Source organism: Lagopus muta, chromosome 2 (genome assembly GCF_023343835.1).
Source record: "Lagopus muta isolate bLagMut1 chromosome 2, bLagMut1 primary, whole genome shotgun sequence".
Classification (NCBI taxonomy): domain Eukaryota; kingdom Metazoa; phylum Chordata; class Aves; order Galliformes; family Phasianidae; genus Lagopus; species Lagopus muta.
Window position 1 is genome coordinate 89,665,069 of NC_064434.1, and position 18,521 is coordinate 89,683,589.

The following is an 18,521-nucleotide window of genomic DNA, read 5'->3' on the forward strand; positions in this document are numbered from 1 at the left end:
CTTTGAGGTCTGTGCATTGAGGCAATGCAACACAAGATAATAGGACACCTATTTCAGACAGTAGAATCCTATGTTCTACAGTGAGTGAAGTGTGTCAAATATTTTTTCTGAATCCATCACTTTAGCCACTACTTGGCTACACTGCTATTTAGTGAGTAAGGAGTTGTGAAATGATACATATCTATAACATTATAATATTTAGATAGATCACAGTTTTGAAATATTATGATTAAAGCAATACAAAAGGAAGGTCTGCATAATGTGATACCCGTAATTAATCCTGAGGGTGAATATTGATCAAAATTTATTACAACAAATTAGTAGGTAGAATGCCAATCATCCCTGACCATCCCTGATGCCACAGACAGGAGGACATAATGACAAAGTACCATCTAATGAAAACTTAGTTAATATAAATCTTTCTTTTTTTTTCATGGAGTCCGTATTAATTAAAGCAACTGCTTTGTCCTAGAGTAAATCCCATTCCTTATAAAAAAAGCCAGATTCTGGGTTTAAAATGAAATCTGTATTATTTCAATACAGTGTATTGGATTGATATGTGAAAAAAATATAGAATGTGGAAAAGAAAAGGTTACTTCACCATGCAGTGACATGAATAGGGATAAAATGCTTAGGCTAATTCTATCAAGCTAGGAATAGTTGTGGCCTTAGAAGTCTGCATGTATAGGACCTGTTAGTGGCCTGTGTGCATCATTCTAGATTGGAACATCCAGAACAAACTTCCACCTGCAGGCACGAGTCTTCCTCTTGTGAAAAAGCAGTAAGAACACAAAGGTTTCTGAACAAGCAGGACTATGAACAGTCAGAAATGCTTCTGCACACATGATTAATTTTTTAATACTCCCCATTTCTGTAAGAAAGATCAGCAAGTGGTCCTGGGGCTGTGATAGAAGGAACAGCATTTTTTTCTTTTTCCATCTATCCTTACAGGGGCACTGCAAAAAAAAAAAAAAAAAGCACCCAATCTCTTGTCTACACTTAAAGGCTTAAATAATTGACCCCACATGGAGGAAAAGAAGAAGGGACTGAATCACCAAATATCCACAAAGGTAAGATAAGTTTAGAGGGTGCATCCCAGTATCCCGGAAGAAGGACACGTTCTTTCCCTTGTCTGAGGAGAACGATTCCTGCAGCTGTGTATATCAACCCTTCATCCTCTACAGCAGATTCATAATATCCTATCTCTTCCTTGCCCCTCTGATAGTGTGGCTTTGAGAATACACAAGACTCTGTATACACAATCTTACTTGCAATATATCCAAATGTAGCACACAGAGCCTGATGCTCCTTGCAGGCTTGTAAACTGCTACAAGTAACAGCAATTTGAGCAGCTGGAAAAAAAAAAGTCTAGAACATGAAGGAGAGCGTCCCACTCAACACAAGCCCATGGTTTTCCAGTATACTCTTATGTTTTAAATCTATTTAAAACGTTGCTGAATATTTTGTATCTTAAATTACATTTATTATCAAAACTCTAATACAGTATGAGCCACTTTCCAATAAAACCAACTGTAGATTATGTGCCATTCGAATTCACCTGCCTTCTGCTAGGTTCTAAATCCTTCCAGGCAGAAGGGGGAAAAGTTTAATTTAAGATTTTAATCTTTTTCATATATTATAGCATTCCTATAATGGATTTTGTGCTTCTGAAAACTAAAAGATTGACAGCTCAGGGTATTATAGATTTATTAATCATTGCTTAAATGGGTAGGGTGAACGCTGCTAAGCACTGCTGCAATACTTGCAATCCCAGCACTGAAGGCAAAATACCTTTTCTAGGTCACTTTATTTTTTATGTCAATTGATGTTGCTGTGACTGCTCTGTAAGGCACAAACATCTTAATAATTAGGAAGAGGTGACATCCAACACTTCTGTGAGTTCACTGATAAAACACATATTGTTGCTAGTATGTAAACGTTTGAAGTATCTAAAAAAACCTGACCTCACTATAACTGAAAATAATGTAAAGAATCTGGAAGACACCTTGCTGGAAATGAACTACAGAAGACACTTCTTCATTTCTTCCTTTCTACCCTACCTCTGTTGAAGGCTAAGACAACCTAATGACGTTCAAGAGAAGAGGAACAAGAAGAAAAAGAAATTATGAGCCTTTGCTAACTCATCATCCTGCAAGGTAATACATCCACATAACACTAAGGTGCTGTAGTGAGTTAAATTTATTCTATCAGGGTCAAAGCTAGTGAAGGATCTCTGTATTGCACTCTCACACCTCTTGTTAAAGGAGTTCAACACAGTATACCTGCTGGACACCTGTACGTTTTAATTGCCAGCATAGATATCAAGACATCACCAACCCAAAAGGTTGGCAGGTTTCCCTGTTGATAACTCAGGTTGGTTGGAACATAAGGGAAAACTTATTTTCAGTATAATTGCTTTTTTCCCTCATACTACTTGTACTCAGTAACAGTTTATAAGATCAAATTAACGCATGATTTTTGATTAGCTAATCCTCACAATACCCATGTCAAGTATATAGGTCAACAATATTAAAATAATATGTCTCCAGGAAACAGTAGATATAGATACTGGTTATTTAAATCACGCGGTAAAACCAAATACACAGAATAAAAAAATCAGAACGATTGAACTGCTTGCCTGAATATAGTGTTATTCCACCCTTTCATTTTGCTACAAAATGGTACATAGAAATATGTTTTTACCTGGCATGTCCCAAGCTAGAAATATAGAATAAGCATCAATTACTGTGACATTATATGGAACGTGAATTTTCTCTGGTGTTCCTACTGGTGTTTGTATAACATATTCATCACTAGTGTTGCTGCCGCCCCAAGTGCTGGCTTCCAGCTGGTAAACGTATCTGCACAAACACAAAAAGATCAGTAGGCACTACAGTTAGAAGCTTTAAGCGTGTCAGTAATAGAACATTCACATTTTCACTAGTTTAAAGTGAATAGACTACAATAACTGGATTAGTGAACATTACCACCTTAAAGATTTCTTAGATAATGAGAATAATAGTTTTCACACTAAAATTTGCAGTAATTTGCATAAGAGAAATATCGATCCTGAAAAAAATGCCAAAACCTATCAGAATCTCAGAACTGCCTATTCAATGTATCAGGAACTGATGCTTTTGTGCCAGTATGTTCAATATTCACAAAAACATTATAAACCACATTAACTGCTGACTGTCATAGAAAGCCTTTATTTTTTCCAAGCATATTCCTTAAGAAAATTTTACTCAGAGGGCATTGAGGCCCTGGCACAGCTGCCCAGAGAAACTGTGGTGCCCATCCCTGGAGGTGCTAAAGGCCAGGTTGGATGGGGCCCTGGGCAGCCCTGCTCATGACAGGAGGCTGGAGGCTTTAAGGTCCCTTCCCACCCAAGCCATTCTATGGTTCATTCTATATAAAAACCAACAAACAAACAACTGATAAAGGACTATCACCAACAAAAGAAAAACAAAACAAAAAAAACCAAAACAACTTATTCTCAGAAAAAGAACAAAATAGTCATTTAATCAAGGCTTTCCAACATTTAGAAGCTTCCTACAAGTGCCCCTTACCATTTTTTTTTAATCAAAAAAGTAAAAAAGGAAGAGATTTTTTTTTAATTAAAGGAATAACTTGCATTTTTGTACCTTTCAAAAACACACATTTTCAACACCTTTCACACATTACCAAAATACATTAGTATACCTTACCTACTGTTAGGCTGCAGGTTAACATCTGTGAAATTCAGGTCTCTACTACCACCCAAGAATATCTGTTCTTCATCACGAAATAATCGATACTGAGTAATGAGTCCATTGGGCATCTTTGGTTCACTCCAGTAGATTTCTACTTCTGTTGAGCTGACTATGATATGATGAGGTTTTGGCCATACCCCTATTAACATCACAATGGCACTAATTTAACTTAATGATAGAAACATAAAGATGCATTTCATTTTCCATTTCTACAGTTTGCGCTGTTGCTTTCAGCAAATGTAATAAATGCATTAAACATTGCCAGAAAGAGTGACAGAATTTAATACACATTCTTAATTAAACACTCATTAAATGTATCTAACTAGACAAAATACAGATTAATGGAGAACAAAGTCAAAGTCTCCGGCATTTCTGTGTCTAATTATCTCTGCACATTTATTTGTGGTTTTAAAAACATACATCTATTAAATCTAACCTTGGTAATTTCAAGATGAATTTGGAAAAATTGTCATAAAAACAAAGCATAAATGCAGTGCCAGGCAGTAAGTGTAAAGACAGTGATGAGATCCTAGAAGAAAGACAAATTCTCTTGTGTAAATTTATACATGATAGCTTGATGGATGATAATGGAGTTTTGCACCTTGTTAAACCATTAAAAATACAAGACCTAATGACTGTATCATTGCAGGTCTATAAGAATGTCTTTTTCCCCTTACCATGAGGAGCAGCTTGCAAAGTTTGACCTGAAAGTGGTTGACTGGAAGCACAGCCAGCAGATGTACATGCAGTAAGCAGGAAGGCGTAGGTAGTGTATGGCTGCAGACCTAGAAAGAACAGAGATTAGGCTAAATGCTGACATCAGGCATTTTAAGAACTGTGCACCTACATAGGAAATACTGCACCGTAAGGTAAATTTAACTTCTAGTATTTTTGGCAAACATAAAATTTGAGTAATTCTTCTTTACATCCGAGTAATACTGACATAGTGAATTATTGCTAACTTAGAAATATATACTCTACAAATTAAAAAAAAAAAAAAAAAAAAAAAAAAAAACCTGACAAAACAATTCAGATTATGTTACTATGCTACAGGGGATCTATATATGTTCTTCATTTAGACATATCTCAGCTTCAAATCAATTTACTTAGCACCTGCAGCACAGGAGCAACAGTCCAGACCTCGGCCCAAATGAACATCCTGATAATTTGCTTTTTTTTTTTCGTTTTCCTTTTTGAAACTACACATAATAATTAAAATGTTATTGGAAGTCGCCCATTCTTGGCAAAGACATATTCTCCACCACTGGTGATGGCCATGGAAATTCAAAGGTTTCCAACAAGTAAGCACCTGATTTTTGCTAAATCTGCTGTAAAACAATCAGAAACAGGAATGATAACCAGGTTTCAAGACATTAATGTTATTTACTTACTAAGTTTTAGGAAACTATTTTCTTCAGCTCAGACCTCTTATACTGGGCATTCTTGAATGAGACTACAAGGGAATATATTGCTTTGATCCTATCCCAGAAATTTTCAAACATCTTTGTGCCTTGTGTCAGTGACTTCAGTTTTTACATCAAACTGCCTGTAGGTTACCAAACTGAAAGAAGAAAAGTGGACTCGAGGGTAGCAACAGGAAGAACAAATTTCACAGCAAACCTGTGAAAGACTGTGATGTGTCTGCCTTTGTGCCAGCCAGCAAGCAACCTAAACAGAAATGAATGCCCCAGAGAACTCTCTTAATCCTTGGACCATCTCTCCTTCAACACTCTCCTACCCTTCTTTTGCTGTCACTTTCTAACCAGCTGCCCCACAGGATACAAGAGACCTGCCCAAGCCTCTTCCCTGTCACGAGCCAGGCAGCAGTGCAGGTCAGCAGCAGGGCAGGCCAGCAGCAGCTGGGGAAGCCTCCGCCATGGACACCTCCCTGGGGCTGAGCATGGCCAGGATGTGGCCCCAGCTCGGTGAGGCCAGACAGTGCTGTGCTGGTGATGGAGGCTGGCACATCTATGAGCTTGGCTAAGGGCACAAGGCTAGGCTGGAAAATGGGTCTGTGCCATTCCTGTGGCTTCCCTCATCGTGCTCCACATCTGCATGGACCTTGGGTTCGTCCCTCTCTGATGTCTGCTGAGCCAAAAGGATATTTCTGTGCAGACTTCCAATTAGGCCCATCTACACCGAGATTCCCACGAGGAATAACCCTACTAAACACCACAAAAGCTGAAGCGACAATCTTCTATATAGAAGTCTTCTTTTTGTTATGATTATTCTGCCCTGGAGGAGGCACAGCTTGTACACAAAGTGAGGCAGCAACCCTACCTGCAAACGACTGTGCCATTGTCGTACAGGCCATTTCATAGTGCTTATGTAAAAGAGGCTGAAGTAGGATTAGACAGGTCAATTCACACATATTATCTAGGTCAATTTGCAAGTACTTGGCTTTGTGATCATACTTGTGATGTAACTCGTGGGCCTAATTGTAATTACTTCAAGAACAATGCTTTTCTGTGAAAAGGAAAAAACGCCTGGGCAAGATCTTTGTTTACAAACAAATCCTTGCTTATAGCCAGTATGAAGACTTTTTAATTAAAATACATAGGAAAAAAAAAATAAAGTAAGAATGACCGATTACGTAGAAAGCTAAAATAATGAATGGAAGCATGCAGGCTGCTTACAAATTGGACGATATGTGAAAGAGAAAATAAAGAGATGACTCAGAGGGACAGCCCTGATTGTAACCTGATCATGAATTGGAAGAGAATAAAAATCATCTGAACACCGAGTATAAAAGTAAGATGGGAGGAAATGACACTTGCAGACGAGAGAGAGGCAAAGGCGTGGAGGAAAGCCAAGTATTTAACATTTCAGGATAGAAAAGATTACTGTGGCAACAAATTACTTGAATTCCCCTAAAGGGAGTCATGTTCACTTTTAAAAGAAACATGCATAATAAAGCAATACTCATTTACAGCTACACTTTAAAGAGAAAAATGGGCATTAAAAAAAGAGCACATGGTTTCACCAAATTTATTGGTGAAATTCTGATACCTGAAACCTCTAGTCATACATGGAGCAGTCATAGCAGATTTTTATCGAGGTTATTAAAGCTTTGCATTAAGTGCCTTCTCTTATGCTTTGGAAAGTTTTGTACAAAGCTATGTATGTGATTAATAATAAAAATAACAAGTAAGATAATCTTGAAACATAAAGAGTGTTTTGCTTTTCCAATTTCTCTATGTGATTATTCACAAGAGGATACTTCTCTTTCTTTCTTTCTTTTTAGTCTATTATTATTTTGTTGTTTTACTCTTAGAAGTCTGTTTTCTTATTGCAGTATTTGTTGTTTGCCAAAGGAGTTGTGAAACAGCTTTTTAAAGACTGCACTGTCTTATTAGCCAAATAATTCTTCCTGATGCTGTTTGTCTTCATTTGTGAGTATGGCTCAAGCAAGGTCAGTAATTAACTTCCAGGCTAACACTCTCTGGTCCCACTATAGGAATTTTACTCAGGAGGATGTCAGATTTCTGACCACAGCCTCACACAACCCCTCCATCCCCAAGAGCTTCTTTTAGATAAGTATTATTCATAATTCAGAGCTGTGTGGAGAGGGAGTTGACCAGTGACAGCATTATTGCATCTCTTCAATTTTCACTGCCATGAAATAGAGAATATATTTGAAACTATTCAGTCATGTATATTTTGTAATCTTGTATCTTCTCCTAACTTTAATGTCAACAATCCTGTCTGAATTTTACATAAAGATGGCTTTCTACACATGCTTGATAAAGCTTCTTATTTGATATATGTTATTTAGTGCATTAAAAAGGGAGATATTTGAGATTTCACTACAGGCCCATTTGCTGCTGCTGGAGAGGTCACTCGTAGCTTTCTCTAACAATTCCTCTAATTATTTTTCTTCAGTCTTACCCTCTGCCTGCCCCCCAGAGCAGAGCATTAGCAGGCCCATTTTTAAAGTAGTAGTAACGCAAAGTGAAACAATGCCATAACTGTCATCCAAATTGTTCCTTACAGGGTAGTGGAAGTGTTCAGTAATAAATGATATAAAAAGGTCTTTTATTGACAAGCTGCCATGTGCTGTTTGCATTAGAGAATATGAGAAGATGATGGCTGCTGCCCCTATGTCCCAGTGGCATTCAACTCAGTGAGATAGCAGAAAATGCTTCAGTTTGCTTAAAGCATTGATAACACCTCTAAATAATTAACTGAGGACTTCCTGTCTTCAATTACTTAATGCTTTTTTTAACATCTTGAGAGGATTATAAGCAATTTATGGATTTCACATGATGAGCACATTCACGGCTATTCCCACAAAGCATTTGTGGGATCATGTTTCCAAAGCTTTGATGTAATTAAAAATAAGCAGCAAGACAATGGTGCAGTGGCAAGGTGCTAGCCTTCTTGTCTGCTATTTGCAAGACCCGAGATTCAAAGTCTCAAGAAATACTAATGCTACAGCTTCATTAATGTTCAACTGTTGCTCAGGGAAAAGCGAATTTTTTTGGAGAAGAAAAAAAGAAAAGAAAATCAAATTCTACATCCACAGGGAATAAGACAACAGTTAGCTCAAACATTTGAGATTATGGAGAAAAAAAAAAAAAAAAAAAAAAAAAAATTCTTTGGATTTACAGAGCAACAGTTATGCAACAGTTATCCACAGTGTAGAATCAGTGCCATGAATTCCACAATGTTATCCAAAGAACCTCCCACAGAAGACAACACAACTTTTGATTATGACAAAGAACAATCACTTGTTTCGCTGCTGGCTGAACATGGCAGCAGTGGATAATTGCTTAATGGAACAGGCACACAAAAAGAAAAAAGATCCTTGCTTCTCAAGGATTTCTTCTTCCTTGCAATAGGCAAGAAAAGCTGTATCATTTACATTACAAATTTCAGTTCTGAAGATAATTTTGAAATTAAATCTATTAATATCTTAATGAATAGTGGCATAATTGAAAGGCTTGAGGAAAGTAAGTTTAAGATATGTAAAATCATATAAAGCATTTCTAAACTGAGCACAAAATGCTGGATTTAAAAGTTACTGATAGGTGGCAGTTTTAATGTTATTATTTCCTTATGTCTTAAGGACAGGACATTAGACTTCTTAGAGAGATCTGCCTCCTTACCTGATACTGTGTGGTGCATTCTGCTTCCAGTGTCAGAGTATATAAGTCCTTTTCCCACTTGACTGATCTGGTACTCTCTGATGATACCATTTGGTTTCTTGGGTGCAATCCAGCTTAAATGCAATGCTGTTGAGTTCAGAGCACTGATGTCTAGAGGCTGAACACTCTCTGGGACTCCTTGGACAGTGACTGCAACTACCTGAAGACATATGAATTAAAGAGCAATTTAATGTAATAGTACACTAGATACCATGATCAATGAGAATGTCACTTTCATTTTAAAATGTTGTTTGGCCTGGCATATCATTACCAAGAGCCTGGAGAACTAGTTAGTTTTTTCCTCCTTTTTTTACAATGAAATCTGACCTTGAATATATTACATAAGTCTATGTCTACAATTTACCACAACAGGTTCACCACATTTTAGTTGCAGTGTATAGCACAGGGTAAAACAACAAAAACTGTATTGCTTGAAAACTCTTGATAACTCTCTTCCATATGGTTCGTCAGTGTCTCTGCATTTTAACTGCCTGATTTCATTTATTTTCAGCACCAGTAAACATGGGGCTGAGCCTCAAAATACCCCGTACAATCTGAACTCTATCAAAGTTATTTGCAACTCCGTGGTTTTGTAAGGAAACCTAAGATTCTGCAAGAATAACTTAGCACTTATTAGGTCTTTGTAAAAACACAAATATCTCTCCCACAGAGGCATATTCAAATCACGCTCATTTAATAAGAGAGTCAGACCTTTCTCTCTCTGAGAACCACTTTTCTTTTTCTGTTATTACCACTATAAAGTGTTTATATAATGCTGTAAATATAAAATGTGCCCTCTATCATATCTTGTCTTAGTGCATTTGATTGAATCAGTCTCTACTTGCAGACTTCAGTGTTAGGAGCAGTAAACTCCTTAATTACAGACAACTGGACTAAGGAGAATTTATCAGCTTAGGCTAATGGTTGTAGCAACTATGTCTCCATAGCTTCCAGACCACAGCTGTGTGTAGGTAGAGGACTATCCTCCTACCTGCATTACTCTGTGTCAGTGCTTCCTTTCATCCTACTTTCGACTGAAAACTGAACAATGAGAAAAACATCTGAACATCAGAAAAAGCCCCAACTTTTCAGTCCCACAAATATTATAATTACAAAGCATAGTCCTTATTTGCTACTTCTACAGATCTTATGCTTGCACTCCTAGTAATTCATTTTCACAAAGGCAAGCTTATTATTTTGAAAAATGGTCACCTAAGGAGCTCTTCCAAACGTTGAGTGAGGCTGATACTTTGCAGAAGAGAAACTACAGCTGTTTAAATAGTGATGCTGGTGAAAGGCATCTGTGATTCTAAGTGACAAGAGAAGAAATGAAACATTGACAGGAGTAGGAAAGAGATTCTGTTTGCTTATAACAGAAGCAGAGGCAGGCTGTGCACAAGGTAAGTGTAAAACCTGAAGGTAGACACGGAAAGCTGGTGAAGGGTAGTGTAGTAGAAGCATCCCCAGAATAATGTTGTTGAAGAAGCTGATACACTAGCTAAAGCAGATAAAGTAATAAATACCAAGGAAGAAGAAGCTGTCAACATCTTAGGGAGAAGTGAAGATTTAACTTCAAGGCATAGAGAATGTGCATTTTAATATTCCTTACTCTACTATGTGCAGCTTTCTCTTTAACAAGCATCAGTTTGTACAGTGCAGTTTCATTGTTGCCGAGACTGAGCTACTGCTTTCTGCTTCTGCTTGCTTGTATCAACCTTAGGTTCCAAATAATCACCTGTCAGTGGCTGAATCCAAATAAGAATTATTAATGTTTTTCACCTACTCAGTAACCATCATGTCTTCAAATTACACCTTTCCAAAAGCATTTTTATGTTACCATAGTGGCTGATAAAAGTCTGGCACTAGTTCCGTGAAGACCAATTCACTAACCTTGTTGCTGTCTGCACAACCAGCAACAGTGCAAGCTCGTAGCTGGTAAGAATATTCGTGGTATGGCTGGATGCCACTTGTGTCTCTGAAGCTCATTTCGGTTCCTCTAAAACGCTCAATTCCATTTCGGAGAACAATATAGTGAATAATAAGACCTATCACAGAAAGAAAGTTTTCCCTTTTGTTAGCTGAGAAATACTGCATGATGGTATTCTACAGTAACCTCCTCTGCAAACAGAAAATATTAAATGAAATCTGCAGGCAGCCACTCTAACAGGCAATCATTCCACTTAAATGGTTAGTGTCAATAATCAGTTACTCTACTCAACATTTACATCAACATCTCAGTAGATCTCAGTGTTTATTAAGAGAGGTAGTCCAAGATTTCACTGTTTGAAAAACGTAACCAATTTTTCCTGAAAGAAGTATGAGCATCAAGCCACCTTCCCCCCAATTTTACAACGTTTCTATTTCCTTATTATTATTACATTGTTCTCAAAAGAGGTTCCGGGCATTTCTTAGAGACATAGTAAATTGTCTTCTTTTAATAGAAGCTAGAATCTACTCTTACTGGTGATGAAAATGATCTCAACCAAGAGCAAAAAGTATGTTTCAGTGGCAGTGATTAATTAAACAACATTTCGTGATTTTGGAACGCTATCCATGTAGTGATAGAATATATTCCTATTTTTTTTTTTTTTTTTCCTGAACATATGACAGTACCATTCGGTTGGAGAGGTTCTTCCCAGTTTAGAAGTATCATGTCTTCCCGATTATCCACTTTGGCCCATTTTGGTGGACTTACACCTTGTGGCACATCTTGCTTAGTGACAGCTCTGCTAATTTCACTGAAGCCTCTCCCATGGCTATTCCAAGCGGCCACCCTGTACTCATACGTGACAAAAGGTTCTAAGTTCAGATCTAGAAAAAGAAAATTACAGTTGGATCATCTCAATCATTAATCAATACACAAAGTAAGTTTTGCTTCATTTTTCTGTGTCTATGAAAGTACATGCTTAAAACAGATACAGAAGTTGTTCCTTGATGTAAGGCTATTGTCTGGTATAGATACGCTTCTAGCAATAGTTGTGAAAGGAGCTTCAGACCTCATGTATTCACTGAACTTCTTACTACTCATTTCAATTCCCTGAAGATACTGTCTTGATTCACTGACTAGTTGTTAAAGAATGCTACTTCACTACAATTGCTTCACAGTCAATTAGAATACCTGACAGCATTCAGGACATCTTTTTATCCCAGGTGAATTAAACACACTAGCAAATCACCTATTCCATATGCCACTTTTCCTTACCTGTGAATGAATATTGGTTTGGGCTTCCCGTGTAGACAGTCTCCTCTTCAGCTGGACACACATCTTCCTTTATCTCCTTTCCTGTAGTGCTCTGTGAACTTTTTATCCATGCACAGATATTCTCTCTAGGATCAAAGTCACACTTTCCACAATGTGCTGTTTTCTCCATAGGTAAAGGACAAAGGGTATTAGCCTTGCATTCTTCCTTTACCTAAGGAATACACATATAATTTTAACATAGTTAGCCCATAATTTTAACATATTTAGCCCATCTTCCTTTCCTTAAATTATTTCACTGGTGTTTCTCTTCTTTACACAACATCCAAATTAGGCAACCACACAGAGGACAGTGGTATTTCTAGCACACAGAGACCCTTTCAGCCTCTGTTCTTTCTACTATTATTGGTCATCATGCTTTTATAATCCTTTCTAGAAGAAATCCAGAAAACTTTTTGGTAGGTTCTTTGCTAAATAAATAAACAAACAAACAAACAAATAAATAAATAAATAGAAAAAAGAAAAAAAATCACAAATTTTAACAGCTGGAGCCCTAAATAACCTTTTTTTTTGTTTGTTTGTTTATGTTTTTTTTTTTTTGAAAGCCCATAACAAAATGAGGATGTGATTTTACCTGATAACTTGAACATTATTCTACTGCAAAGGTCAGTATCCTGTGGCAAATCAGTGGCAAATTCCTAGCTTTTCTCCCAGCTTTCCAAGTACACAAAGGGGGTCTGTGCAATTTCTTGGCAGCTTTAAAGAACTGAGGACCCTATCCACAGGCTAGAGAACTTATGCCCTCTAATGTGTCAGTTCTAAACAACAGATCTGTAGTAAGGGTACCTCAACAGGCACCACAAGCAGATGTAAGATTTGACCCATAAGGAATAATTCACAGAAATAGAAATATGTACTGAACATTTACAAGCTTACAATGAAATTCATACAAGAATATTTTCACCAAACCATAAGCTAGTGAGCAAAAATTCTCATAAAATTTTGTTGCAGGAATTTGTAGCAATATTAGCTACAAATATTTCTGCACATTAGGCTACAAACTTTGAAAGAGGAAGCGAAAGATAGCTGAATACAATGCTTCCTTCTTTCAGCTATCAAAATCAGTTTGTTAGCTGATTATGAAGTTCAGTTAATCTAATTTCCATAACTTGACATTCTTACAAAAATTACAGTGTGATAGATATCAATATAAGATGTATGATATAGATGGATTCAATTCACAGACAAAACACACTGTAGCTCCAGGACACATCTCAGAATATAAGTCACTTTAATACTAGTAAATCTGTGCATATCAGAAAGCCAGAAGTACTATCTCCTTTCTACTGTGTCTAAGTGAAACACGAATGCTCTCTACAGCTACCTGAAAGGAGTAGTGAGGTGGAGGTTGGCCTCTTCTGCCATGTAACTAGTGATACGAATAGAGGGAATGGCCTCAAGTTGCACAAGGGGACAATTAGGTTGGGTGTTAGGAAATACTTCTCTGAGAAAGTAGTCAGGTGCTGGAACTGGTTGCCCAGGGAAGAGATGGAGTCACTGTCCCTAGAGGTGTTCAGAAAATGTTTAAAGGTACTGAGGGACGTGGTCTAGTGGGAAATACAGGTGATAGGTGGATGGTTGGACTGAATGATCTTAGAGGCCTTTTCCAACCTTGATGATTCTATGATTCACATCTAGTATATTATAAACTAGAATTCATTAGCCTATTCCCAGCCATTTTTGCAATGCATAAACAAATACAGTGCATTGAGGAATGGTAGCTGACTCATCACAATACTTCGGATTTTGTCAGGGAAAAAATTATTCAGTCTGAAAATGAAGTTACGTGAAAAGGAGAACATGGAAGAAATGTCTGAGTATTGTGTTAGCAGGTGAATGGATACAATACAGGAACACCTGTACATGGCTGTATTTGTTCTGTTTTTCTTTTTTTTTTTTCTTTTTTTTTTTAGTGATACATACAATATCTGACTTCCATACTATAGCATCCAGAAAATCCAAATCACAAAATCCTGCCCTCTTTCTCTCACCGACTTTCTTTATTACTCTCTAATGTGAATCCATACTTAAACATAAATTTATACATATTTTAAACAGTTCCCATCCTTTGAAACATTTGTTTTCTTAAATAAACATTTAAATAACAACTGGCAGTATTTTTACAGCTTATGTATAACACACAGAGATGTTATTACTTGAAAATTTCTGTTGAATTGAATGGGAGCTGCAGCTGAAATTTGGCCAAATTGTTTCATGCTGGCACCTATGTCACTGACCACTCTTAAAAAAGACAGAACTAGCTTTTATGTTGCTTAGTATACTCTTACATCAAAATTAGGTTAAAAACAAAACAAAACAAAAAAACAAACAGCTGTGTAATTTGCTAGGCATCAAAGGCATCAAAAATATCCTAATCATTGCTAGAATTTACACAAGAACCTATACTAACAGTGCTCAAATTTATGCCAAAACTGCTGTTGGTTTTCTATGTGATCAAAGTTAAGCTCATCAAGGAAATATCAATTGCTTTACTTTTATATATATATATTGAGAGAGAGAGAGAGGTTAGGGTAATCTATGACATACTGCCTATCCAGACTGAAATGTAATAGGCTTTTTATGATTCAGAACTGGCCACTTCAATTTCAATTTCCACTCAAGGGACATAACCAGGAACAGTGGCCACAGAAAGGGAACTGGCTATCATGCCAGTCTTGTTAGTATGCCAGCTTTTAGCCACTGTGCTAATCTGAGGTGCTGGGCAACACTTCACAGAGGCAGCTAATCATTATTAATTCCTTTAGAATTCATTGCAATAACATCAATCATGGTGAACTCATTCGGTATTAATATGGATGTAATGTGAAAATGAATAATGCACACAAGAGTTTTTATATTCCTATTTTAGAAAAATAGTTATGAACAGTGTATTTCTCTTTCCATCATCAAATCAGAGCTACCGAGAGATTTTCTATCAATTACCTTCATCATCATTCCAGCTGAAATCTTGTCAGAGCAAACATATTTCAAAGGATTATATCCAACTCCATTACAGCATTCTTCGCTCTTTGGAATAAGTTCAGTCTCACAGCATTTTACTGGCACTTGGTCATTCTTCCTAACATGTGCTAGGGACTCACCACTGGAACCTGAACAGCATATGGTATCTGACACATTCACATATTCCTGCCCACAGCAGAACATCCCTGAAACCAACAAACAAAAAAATAAACGTCTTAATATGATATGTAAATAAGTTTTAAAAGAGTTAAGAAAGGAAAAAACTGAGGCTGGAATCTAGCTTGGCATAAAATTTTCAGCAATGTGAATCGATTAAGCACAAGCGAGATTAAATTTGGAATGTGAGGTGACTGCAACAAGAATTCTAACTTCTAGACCTACCTGAAAACAAGAACTCAAGGAATAATCACCTAAAGATAACTTGCACCATTCTTCAACTTTTGCAACAGCCTTTGCTATGTAATGCCATACCAAGGTGTGCACAGCAGTTCAAGGACACACTGTTGATGAAAACTTCCTGTAAGATTCTCTACCTTCCAGTCAGGTTTCATTCATTCTCTTTTTTATGGGTGGTCTTCCAAACAGTGCATCCCAGCATTCCCAAATGCTTCACATCATATTTTGTCATCTAAAGTAAGCGTACGTGCAATGTATATGAAACCAAATGGGTAAAATACCCACAGGGAAGTTTTAGCCATCTCATAATCTTACTTCAAGAAGTTTGTTCCTGAACATAATTTTTATTCTATTGTGTAACTGAAAACTTTAAAAAATTAATTCAAGTGGTTTTCCTCTATTTTTAGTGATTCTATTTTGAAATGAAAAGTATAATTTTACAAATTCACAAATTCACAATTTACAAATTCACAAATATGGTTTTGCAACGGTGAAATTCTGTATTTGGATCCCACAACATTTAATGAAAGGGGTAAATTTTAACTCCAAAGCAAATGCCACAAATACCCCTTAGACACAAAATAACCTGTCCCAGAGCTGTGATATACTATTAGGCTTACAAATAATTTGCATTTGATGCAAGTTCTGGAGTACATAGATATTTAATACATATACAGAAGTAGCCACTTTACTCTCTGCCATTTATTGTAGCAAATCTCTCTTAGGAAGTCATAGATAATAAAAATTACTCTTTAGATGTATGATCCATCTAAAGGATTCAGAGTAACGACACAAAATGCTGGTTACTTGCATGCTTCACCAATTTACAGGACTGGTTTCACAGAATCAAACTGTAATCAGCAGCATTGCAAGAGGTAAATACTTCCTACTACACACCCTTTTTTTCCAAATTGTCCTAGGATTCTAACAACTTTAAGTAGAGAATTAATGCAGAAAAAGACTCAATTCAATACTAATAAGCAACTCAGATAGCCCCGAGGGACTTGTGACAGGAAAACTAAAATTTTGATAATGAACTGTCTTTCTATTGAAACAAACAAGGCTGTATTCCTTCAGCGTGAACCTCATCTTTGTTTGACTGAATTAAATTTTTCAGCCAAGATTTCACTCACATAACAAGAAGTGACTCCCTTTCTAGTTTCTTTGGTAAACCATTACTTCTTTAATTATTATCAGCCTTGTTCCAGTGTGATAAATTGCTAATTACTTAATACCCTAATCAGCGTTCATTCTTTGCACAGATAAACTGTGACAGCGCCATTAATTTAAATAGTAATTTCACTTAATGGCCAGAACGGCACACCAGATTTTTATGCAGCATTTTCTGAAGACTGCATCCATCACTGCAATATTCTGACATAAAGATGTCTGACGTGCACTAACTCACTTAGGGAGAGCAGATGTTGCAGAGCAGAGTTTGGTAATAATTCCCATAGTGCATCACTTCAGCATGAATGAGCTGCAAAGGCAGAGGTAGACAATCTTCTGAAACTGCATTGCATAGCCCCTGACCTTTGCTTAATTTATCACATGTAGCACTTGACTCCTGAACCTTGACACCTCAAATGTACAATTTTAAATATGCTCCTAGAAAAACAAACTAAGGCCATGAAATATTGATGGATTGATTTGCCTTCTAAAAATCACTTTATTCAATTGCTTAAGGGTCCAGAAATTCATATAAACCCGTGGCTGAAATCAGAAAAATACCAAAACACAAAATATTTGTTTGTAAATCAGCTGGAATACATGTGTCGTGCTTTATATATTTTTGTTTCACAGGAACATAATGCATTACAGTAAAAAGAAAATCCATGGGCTGGAAAGGACTCTTCTTGCTAACAGTGATTTCTGTCAACAATTATTTCATGTTTGTCCCTAGCAACTGAAAAAATTCACAAACATAGCTGAGTGATGAATTACTAATTTAGTAAATCCGCAAAACCAATGCTTTCAAAAGGGAAAAATGAGTATTAGAAGGCTTAGCCTTTGGAGCCAGAGTAGAGGATCAACAAAATACAGAGCCAGTGTACATTGCAAACTATTCCAAAAATCCTTGGCTTACATGTGGGTATTGCAACTACAACAGATCAGAAACCACTACAGTACAATACATCATCTTTCATGAGTCTGGGATGTCAATACAGGGGCATTTCACTAGCTTTTTTTTTTATTATTATTAAAAAAAAAAAGAAAAAAAAAAAAAAGAGAGAAAATCCAAGAGTGATTTTAGCTTCCATTATCCATTATAGACAGAAATCTACAACTTTGGATAATCAGTAGCAGCGGGGCTCAGGATATGTGCATACGATGGCATCACTGCCAGCCTTTGCCAGTAGATGTCTCTATGATCCCCCCACTAAAAAGGCCAACAAGGGGCATAAAATAAGACACAAGTAAATGGAAATTAGAAAAAAAACAAAAAAGAAAAAAAGATTGATTTGAGATGGAAGAAACATCTCTTGTTGCATGACAGACTCTCCATGAGAGGTATACAATGGCAAAAAAAAAACATCTACCATTCAAGCCCTTAAACCCACACTCAGTGCAAACATAGGCCTGTGATCTGAAGAAACACACTGCTTTAAGCAGAACTGATTAAGCAACAATAAGGCTGCACACAAGATTTTCACTTGTATTAAACTGTGGTTTTTCTCATGATTTTTTGAAGGAACTAAAAATTGCAAAAAAAAAGAGAAGTTTTTAAATTGTTCTTATATTTTTAACCACGCATCCATTTAAGCTATGAAAAAGAGGTTGGGAAGCATGACAGTTTTTACATAAAGCCATCTTTGTTACCTCTTCCCCTTTTAGACAATGGGATCAGCTTTCCAACTACCGTATCCTTACAAAATTCTACTTATCCATTTGCTAATGATAAGTAAATTATATTTTAGTGTGAGAACATCTTTTTTTTCCATCAGGATTATTATAAATAAGAAGGATAGGGAACATGTAGATTTT

At 36.6% G+C, this 18,521-nt stretch overlaps 1 protein-coding gene across 1 annotated transcript in view; it reads right to left on the bottom strand.

The window, feature by feature from the left end:
* Window positions 1-18,521, bottom strand: part of USH2A (usherin) — a 391,434-nt gene that overhangs the window by 63,830 nt on the left and 309,083 nt on the right. The window contains exons 51-58 of the mRNA XM_048935557.1: window positions 15,102-15,325; window positions 12,102-12,312; window positions 11,513-11,710; window positions 10,790-10,944; window positions 8,861-9,059; window positions 4,430-4,537; window positions 3,708-3,891; window positions 2,704-2,861 (exon numbers count right to left, since the gene is read on the bottom strand). Of these exons, the coding sequence (XP_048791514.1) occupies window positions 2,704-2,861; window positions 3,708-3,891; window positions 4,430-4,537; window positions 8,861-9,059; window positions 10,790-10,944; window positions 11,513-11,710; window positions 12,102-12,312; window positions 15,102-15,325 (1,437 nt within the window). The remainder of the gene's footprint in view (window positions 1-2,703; window positions 2,862-3,707; window positions 3,892-4,429; window positions 4,538-8,860; window positions 9,060-10,789; window positions 10,945-11,512; window positions 11,711-12,101; window positions 12,313-15,101; window positions 15,326-18,521) is intronic.